At 56.6% G+C, this 8,845-nt stretch overlaps 1 protein-coding gene across 1 annotated transcript; it reads right to left on the bottom strand.

The window, feature by feature from the left end:
* Positions 1-4,330: 4,330 nt before the first annotated feature.
* On the bottom strand, positions 4,331-8,112 carry LOC124653183 (cellulose synthase-like protein D4). Its single transcript, XM_047192253.1, has 3 exons — positions 7,148-8,112; positions 6,221-7,049; positions 4,331-6,130 (listed from the first exon to the last, which is right to left on the bottom strand). The coding sequence occupies exons 1-3, from the start codon at positions 8,110-8,112 to the stop codon at positions 4,331-4,333; spliced, it is 3,594 nt and encodes a 1,197-aa protein (XP_047048209.1).
* Positions 8,113-8,845: the final 733 nt, after the last annotated feature.

The following is an 8,845-nucleotide window of genomic DNA, read 5'->3' as shown; positions in this document are numbered from 1 at the left end:
GAACAACATAAAACTGTCAAGGCAAAACTCGACTATCTTGAACAGTTAATGTAATTTATATGTTTTAAGCAAGTGTTGGTTTATCCGTTCTTCTGGTTTATATGCTTGACTTTTCGCGAGACGGCGAACTTTAAACACAGAACATCTGCTCAGGCGATAGCGCTTAATAGCGAAACAATCAAGAACCTCAGAAACAGAGGCCGGCTTTAAGTACCGAAATGTCACTACTAAGGAATCCACATATAAACAACAGAAAACGTGTAGGCCGGAAAACTCAAGCTAACGCCCGAAGGCGGAAATTTTTGCAGCGTCATCGGAGCCTTAAGCGGCAAAAACAGTACAAAGTTTTTCACGAGCGCGAGGCAAATCGTGGGAAAGATATGACCAACAGTGAAAGCGGTAAAAGACTCAGGATATGAGTGAACCAATCTTAATCTCATGATCATAAAATATTAAAATATGAAATATAAATATGAACTTAGCTGTTTAAATGTAGCTGACGTCGCAAGCCAAGGTGGAATGAAACCGGTCACAGCAAATGTGCGGACATAACAGTGCTGGAATCTGGCTGTGACAGCTTATCGAAGTAATGCCAGAAAGATCGGTGTAGTTGTAATGATCCGGAGCTGCTTTATGCAGAATTCTCATACGCTGAATCTTCGATCGGTCGGAAAGTATGTCATCCTGGCCGAGAAATTCATGCACGCAGTGATCCACACGTGAAGCCTCGATTTTTTCCGCTTCAATCCTTTTCTCTCCTAAAAAAAAAACATACACAGGTCAACTGTGGGCTGCTGGCGGAGGAAGGAGCCGGAATCGATCGAATGTGATCTGTTTGCTTGTATGGATTGCGGCCAGCGTGCAGATTGCATGCATAAGCATCATTCAATCAATGGCCACTTCACGTGAAGATGCAAATAACATGTATAGTATCTCCGCTAGGCAGAAACGCTGTAGTTTTCTTTTTATTCATGTGACGTGTGCTCCGGCAAAAGGTGACCAAGCCCGCTCGTTTCCGCCTTCATCCCTGTGGATACGCGTTCCGCCTCTGTCCATGTGTGTCATGCAACTGATTCTAAACGATCCGCGGCGGCAGAGCCGGTCAACACGGGGTCGGAAACAAAACGTGGTGGCAAAGCCAGCTCAGTCGGAATCAAAACAATCCGCGGCGGCAAAGCCAGCAACGACAGAGTCGGAAACAAACCAACACCATGCCATGGCGGAATCAACGTCGTGGTGGTTTTTCTTCGGCGTTCCGTCGAGACGGTGCTAGATTGATTATCGCGGTGGTCCTGTAGGTGCGGATCCGATCACCAAAATATAGGTGCGGATCCGGCTACCAACAATTAGGTGCGGATCCACCTACCAAAATTTAGGTGTGGATCCAACTTTCAAAAATTAAGGTGCGGATCCACCTACCAAAATTTTGGTATGGATCCGGCTACAAAAATATAGGTGCGGATCCGACTACCAAAAATAGGTATGGATCCGGCTACAAAAATATAGGTGCGGATCCAGCTACCTAAAATCTAGGTGCGGATCCGGCTACCAAAACCAGGATTTTCCGGATCTAAGGCGGATTCTTCCATGGGAAGCTCCGGCGACTCGGATCGGATCTTTGCAGCTGCGTCCTGCTCGGCGGCGGTCGTAGCTACAGTACTTACCAGTGCGTTTTCGTCGGAATCGATGTTCTCGCCGATGAAGATGTGGAACCCTCCCGGTTCCGGCCTCCAGACGCCGCTGGCCCCACGGTGGGCGCCAACTGTCGTTGCCTAATCGACGGTACCTCGGAGGAGGGATCCTCACGAGGGGGAGAAAAAGTAGGGGCCATAGGGCGGAGTGCACACGGGACGGTGGTACGCGAGTTACCCAGCTTCGGAACACCTGCACGATGACAGGGCCTACTGCTGCTTGTCTGGAATTATCTGGGCGCTTTCGCGTCGTTACAATGAGTTGTGGTTGTCTCGTTTCTAGCTCGAGATCTGCCCTCAGGGCTCCCGGGATCCGGCTTATATAGGCGCACGGATCTAGGGTTTACATGGAGAGTCCTAGCCGGATTACAGGTTGCCTAACTACGGTACAATGTCTTGCCGTGTACGTCAAGGATCCGCCTTCCATCTACGTCGTACTCGGATCCGGGTTCCTTATGGGCCTCCACGGATCCGGCTTCCTTCATGGGCCTTCACGGATCCGACTCCCGGCATAGACCTCTTCGGATCCGGGTACCTCCGTAGGTCGGTTCGGATCCGGGTACCTCGTAGGTCGGTTCGGATCCGGGTACCTCCGTAATGCGGTTCGGATCCGGCTACCTTCCTAGGGCGGTTAGGATCCGGGTACCTCTGTAGGGCGGTTCGGATCCGGCTACCTTCGTAGGGCGGTTCGGATCCGGCTACCTTCGTAGGGCGGTTCGGATCCGGCTACCTTCGTAGGGCGGTTCGGATCCGGCTACCTTCGTAGGGCGGTTCGGATCCGGCTCCTTGTTCCTGGGTTGGACATCTTCCATCTTGATCAACAACAACTGGGCTGCCCGGTGGGCCACATGCTATCACCACCATCTGTGGGCCACCCGGGCTTGCCGGAATCGGACCATGTCGATGGTATACCTATGAAGTATATCCACAACAGTGGCAACTTAAGAGGCAAACTTAGTCAATTTCTTTACTTGGCTAGGGGATTAAACGTGAGAAAATATGACGTATTTTACAGCCATCAGGGCAAAGTACCCTTATAGCACGGGGGCATCATCTTTGGAGACATACATTGTCTAGACAGACAAGTGGATGGCTTCAGTTGTTGGGCGACGATCTCCACGTGCTTCTCGTGTGGTGACCAAGCTGGAGCGGTGTTGCGTCTACGGCATCAATGACAACGAGTCTGGTGGCGTGGTGCGGAGGGGTCTCGACGCAGGATGATACCTCATCGACTTGCGTAGGTAGGGACGTTATCTAGCACCGTGGCAGCGTCGACAATAGGACTGACAAGGACTATGAAGATAGCTCAACGGCTCGATGGCGGTGACGACTTCCAGAGCGTGTGCATGAGGTGCACACTCAGGGTATGTTGGAACGGATGCGTGCTCCCAGATCGTTAAAATGTGACTCGGTGATGCTCCCGGTATTTGTTTGCATTTTTAGGGCATGATGCCCTAATAGCATGGTCTTCCTCCATTGCCGGATTCGCACGTGTTATATGTTATGGGATGGCCGGCTTTGGGTTAGTTTAATGTATGCTCTTGTCAGACCTTTGTTAAATAAAATTTAAATAAAGACTGTATACATGTAGAGGCCGAGGTCTCAACCTCCTTTAAAAAAACAAGGATGCTCTAATTCTTCCGATAAACAATAATCGCAAAAGAAAAACATGTACACATTCGCTCTGACTGAATACTGGAATGCTTATGGATCAGGCTTTCAGAGATTGATCACTGAAATAGATTTTAATTTCAGGTTTGTTAAAAGGATATATTCTTCAGTAGCTTAGCTCTACTATTGATTTACTGAGATTTTAACAAACGTTTGGGATATGCTATGTATCTAACAACTATAAATTTATAGTCTTAGTTGTCATAATATTGGTATCCATCTGTCAAATGGGCTAGAAATTTCAGAACGATTGGCATTTTTTAATGATGCTGTTGTACAATGTGACTGGTGCTATTTTCATTGGAAGCCTTAAAACTGTAATTCATGTAAAGAAGATGGGCTAGAAAATTTCAGACGTTGCACTGCTGCAGCAGGAGGATCTTGTCACAGTGGAACTGCAGTTTTCTGGATTGCTGATGCCTGCTTCAGTGTGAACAACTATCGGTAAGTTTTGTATCCGGGAAGTACATGATCAACAACGCCTAGAGTTACTGCTAACAATCAGAGCTACTGCTCCCGTAATTCACAAAGTTCTTGCATCCAGTTTATATGACAGAGCTAAACTGGAGTGCTAATCTCAAGAAGCAAATTGGTCAATTTGACCCGGGTAAGATGATTCAGAATGGTCTGCTCGCTCTGGCAGACGAACATGAGCTTAACTGAACATGAGCTCTGTGAATTACTTGCGATGCGTCAAGATCCAGCTGCCGTGCGTCTGTCTGAACTTTCAAGTTCATACTGGATGAATTGTATTATAACAGCGAGCACACCACTCGCAGTACAAGTTACATTAGTCAGATATATAGCATAACCATGTTTTTGAATATTGGTAGAGCAGCAGTAGAGCTCAGCTGCTTAAGAATACATCATCAAACAAACAGCTACTTAATCACTAACAACACCTGGAAACTCCATGAAGCAAGTACTCCTTCATGTGAGTTTCTTTCTTGAGACAAAGGCTCTTACTACTAGGGGAAGCTGAATCCACCGATGCCCTCCCTGGCGCCGGCGGGCGGGCTGATGTAGACCCAGAGCAGCGACACGATCATGCAGATGAGCCCGGACCAGACGAAGACGATGGTCGGCACGCGGCCGCGGCGTCCCAGGAGGCCCTTGGCGAAGGGGTAGAGGTGGCAGAGCACCCAGAAGCTGAAGAATGCGCCGCCCAGCAGCTTGCTCCACTGCGGGAACTCGCTGTACACTGTCCGCGCCGTCGCCACGGCCATGGCCACCGCGTTCAGCATCATGATGGTCACGGGAGGCACCATCAAGAAGCTCCACCGCACCTCGTACAGCTCCGCGAACGTCTCCTCCTCGCCGTCTTCGGCGCCGCCCGGCTTGGACGTGAGCGTGAAGGAGATGTCAACCCCGGCGATCACCTTGAGGAGGCCCTGCAGCACTGCGGCCGGGTGCGCGCTGGTGCCGCCGATGACCCAGAACTGCTCGTTGCGCCACCACTCGTGCAGCGTGATCCCGGACCACTTGATCTCCAGCAGCGCCAGCAGGCAGAGCGTGATGGTGATGACGAGCAGGAAGACGAGGAAGGTCGCGTCGAGGTGCTGGACGATGAACTTGCCGGTGAAGAGGGACACCGCCGGGAGGACGCAGTAGACGATGAGGAACATGGACGTGAACGGGTACATGCCCACGTTGAAGTAGGCGATGCGCTGCAGGAGCTTCATCCGCCGAGTGGCGAACATGGCGTTGTTGCGGGAGAAGAAGATCTCCACGGACCCCGTCGCCCACCGGAGCACCTGGTGGAGCCGGTCCGTGAGGTTGATCGGCGCCGTGCCCCGGAACGCGTCGCGGCGGGTGACGCAGTACACCGACCGCCACCCGCGGTTGTGCATCCGGTACCCGGTCACCACGTCCTCTGTCACCGACCCGTAGATCCACCCGATGCGCCGCCCCCACTCCGTCTTCTGCTCGTAGAAGCAGGAGATCACGCTGATGGCCTCGCCGACCGTGGCGGCGTCCAGCGGCTCGCGTGGCACGGCAAGCGCGCCGGCGGGGCGGCCCTGGTGCACCCCTGGCATGTCCTGCAGCAGCCGCCCTTGGTACTCCGCCACGGGGATCGATGACACGAACATCCCCGAGCTGCCGAACCGCTTGGGCATCAGCGTGGACGACTCGATGTCGCTGAGCTGGTTGTGGTCGTCGTCCTCCATGGGCGGCAGCATGGACTCGTGCTCGCTCTCCCTGTCCGTCTTCTTCCCCATGCTGGGTTTCTTCCTGAGGAACAGCTTGATCTTCTTCCTCCCGAGCCAGCCGTGGTGCTCCGTGGCGCGCGGCGGGCTGAACCCGTACAGCGCGGTGCGGCGGAAGATGCAGCCCGTGCCGACGTACATGGGGCCCTGCAGCCCGTCCATGGCGCGCATGGCCACGTCGAAGAAGACCAGGTTGTGGTTGGCGTACCGGTCGTTGGGGTCGATCCCCTCGAACCGCTGCGGGAACTGCACGTAGCAGATGCGGTCGCCGCCGCGGTCGAGCATGTAGCACATCCCTTCCCGGAGCGCCGCCGAGTTGTGCACGTAGTGGTCGCAGTCGAGGTTGAGGATGAAGGGCCCGTTGGACATGATGGCGCTCGTCCGCACCAGCGCGTTCATGGCGCCGGCCTTCTTGTTGTGGTCGTACCCTGGCCTCTTCTCGCGCGAAACGTACACCAGCATTGGCAGACGGATGTCCACGCCGGTGGTGTCTATCAACGCGCCGGACTCCGCTGGCTCGCCGCCAAGCACCGGCTCGGACATCGGGGGTGCAAGCATTGCCTGAATGATGTTCAACAATAATTGGGTACATGAGCATTTCGAAACGATTGAACAGACAGGGAATTGAGGATTGAGGATTTGATCAATCACCTGAATGATGCCGGCGTGGTCGCCGCGGGAGTGGTCCTTGGCGCCGGTGAGCCAAGTGCCGTGCCACTGGGAACCGTCAGACATCCATGTCGCCTTCACCGCCACAGTCTCTGCCAACGGAGCCGATCCGAGCGCGTCACCGGCAGCTACGGCATCCTCTTGCTGCCTCCTCCTGGCGCGCAGCTCCTCGCCGGCGTTGTACGCGTCCGAGCGGCGACGGATCGCCTCTGGCAGCGAGTTGACGCGCACCTTGAACTCGTCGTACTCCCGCTTGACCTTCCTCCGCTCGCGGACGAAGTCCAGGCGCACCTTGTTCCTGAGGAAGTCCCGCTTCTGGCCAAAGTAGGCCTCGGGGCAGCGCGGCTCGACGGCGTGCTTCCGGCAGAATGGCACCCAGGTGCGCGCGAAGCTGGCGGTCTCGGCGAGCGCCTCGAAGGTGAGGAGCGCGCCGCCGTCGTCGGACAGGTAGCAGGCGAGCTTCTCGACCGGGTAGTCGGCGGCGAGGATGGAGAGGATGGTGTTGGCGGTGACGAGCGGCGGCTCCTTGTCCGGGTCGGCGGTGGAGACGAAGACGTCGACGCCGGGCAGGTCGGAGCGGCCCTTGGGGTTGCGCGCCGTGGGGCGCTCGAAGCGGTCGGCGAGGACGTCGAGGTCGCAGGCGCGGTTCACCGGGCAGAGCTTGGGGAGGCTGTCGAGCAGCCAGGAGAAGGCGAACCACACCTCGCACGTCACCGACAGCGCCCACAGCCACATCGCGTCCGGGTTCGGGTGCCGGATCCGCCATGACAGGAAGAACCCCAGCGCCACCAGCCGGATCGCGATCAGCATCCTGCGTCGGAGGAGCAGAGGAACCCATCATCGTCACCACAAGTCAAGAATGGAATTTTGAGGGAACGAATTTGTTTGTCGAAGCATTGGTGTGTTTACCTGTACGGGCTGAGGATGGCCTGGGAGACGCTGGTCTTCCTTGTGAGAGGGCGGCGGCAGCGACCGCCGAAGTTGGGCGGCTCGTCGATGCCGACGAAGCCGGTGGTGGCTCCGGCGGCGCCGCCGTGGCCGTTCTTGGGCCAGAGAGCGTTGCCGTAGCCGTAGGTGCCCTTGGTCTCAAAGAGCCAGCGCGCGTGGTCGAACTCCGCCGGCTTGCCGTTGGTGCTGGCCATGGGCATCTTGACGGAGTGCACCAAGGAGAACCGTTTCGCCATGGACGTCATGGGCATCCGGTCCCTCTCCTCAGAAGAGGACACCGCCTCGTCGTCGTCGTCGTCGTTGACGGAGTCGTCGTTGTCGCTGCCGGCTGAGTAGGGCTCCTTGCAGCCCGGGCAGTTGCCCGCGCCGGCGGCGCAGTCCGCGTAGCACTCGTGGCAGATCATGAAGCCGCACTCGCAGGGCGGGCGGAGCGACGCCGGCATGTCGCAGCCGCGCATCTTGCACGACAGGTTCGCGGACGCGGCGCCGCCGCCGCCGTCGGCGGCGGCGGCGAGCACGTGGCCGCGCGTGGCGCAGTTGAGCCCGCCGGTGAAGATGGTGGCGGAGACGTGGCGGAGCTCCTGCGCGTCCTCCGTGGACGCGGCGGCGGACGCCGTGGTCGTCGTCCTGTCGGGCGTCGGCGGGATGTGCACGGTGTAGTGCACGAACTCGGCGCTCCCGTCAGCCGCGGCGTCCCTGGACGCGTACCGGCTGCCCCCGGCGCCGCTCCGGCGCACGGGGGAGATCTGCAGCGTGGCCGTGGAGGAGCCGATGGAGTGCCTGGAGACCGGGCTGGTGATGCCGGATGACCTCCGCACCACCCCATCCCCGGGGCTCCCGCCACCGGCAGCAGCTGCCTTCCCTCCCCGCGGCGACACGGTGACCGTCACCGGCGAGCCCGCCGGCAACGACAGCCGCCGCGACATCCCTCCTACTCCAAGTCAGCTGAGAACTCCAACCGAACAGTCACCAGAGAGCTCAGCTCGACAACAACCAAGAACCAGAGCTCAGCTCGAACCCATTCCGCGCGCTCAAAGAGAGAAAGAAAGTGGAACGGAAAGCTGCTCGCGGCGGGGCGAGCTCGGAATAATGGCGAGATCTAGATGGTGGGGCGGTGGAAGAAGGATTGAGCAATCGATTGGTGGAGCTCGGGGACCGAGACGAGGATCTGAGCTGTGGCAGAGGCGTGTCGCCGGCGCGGCGTTATTTATTCCCCTTCCGCGCTTTCGAAAACGGCGAGCCCAACGGTCGGGTGTGCGTCGGCTCTGACGAGAGAGCGTTACCAGTGCCGCAACGGTAGGCTTGGGTCGGATGGCAGATCGGACGGCTGAGGTTTTTTGTTTGAATGACGGACGGCTGAGGTTTGATTGGGCTGAGCGGGGCGAGAGAGCCTGAGTGAGGAGGAAGGTAGCCGTTTGGCCGGGAGTGAGGCCGGCCGGCGAAAGGCTGACGGGTGGGCCATAGGATAGGGATCTGGTATACGTTTCATTTGACGGTACAGACATGGAAATTTGTCTCGTCTGGCTCTTTGCTTTTGAATGATGGAGATTTTACCTGCGTCACGTGGTAAACTCCATTATCATCATAACTGCATCGACTCATGTACATGTCACCTAATGTTTGCTGGCCAGGGTTTGTTTTTTAAGAACCCATAATAGA

This window comes from Lolium rigidum, chromosome 5, assembly GCF_022539505.1.
Source record: "Lolium rigidum isolate FL_2022 chromosome 5, APGP_CSIRO_Lrig_0.1, whole genome shotgun sequence".
NCBI lineage: Eukaryota > Viridiplantae > Streptophyta > Magnoliopsida > Poales > Poaceae > Lolium > Lolium rigidum.
The sequence above is the reverse complement of the archived record's forward strand: the minus strand, read 5'-3'. Positions and strand labels throughout refer to the sequence as shown.

What these genes read in the sequence shown, in the direction of transcription:
- LOC124653183 (XM_047192253.1), bottom strand. Translation starts at nt 8,112, where the DNA reads ATGTCGCGGCGGCTGTCGTTGCCGGCGGGCTCGCCGGTGACGGTCACC. An exon ending in GCCATCCTCAGCCCGTACAG is followed by an intron (nt 7,050 to 7,147) that starts GTAAACACACCA and finishes CCTCCGACGCAG; the next exon opens with GATGCTGATCGCGATCCGGC. An exon ending in ACCACGCCGGCATCATTCAG is followed by an intron (nt 6,131 to 6,220) that starts GTGATTGATCAA and finishes AACATCATTCAG; the next exon opens with GCAATGCTTGCACCCCCGAT.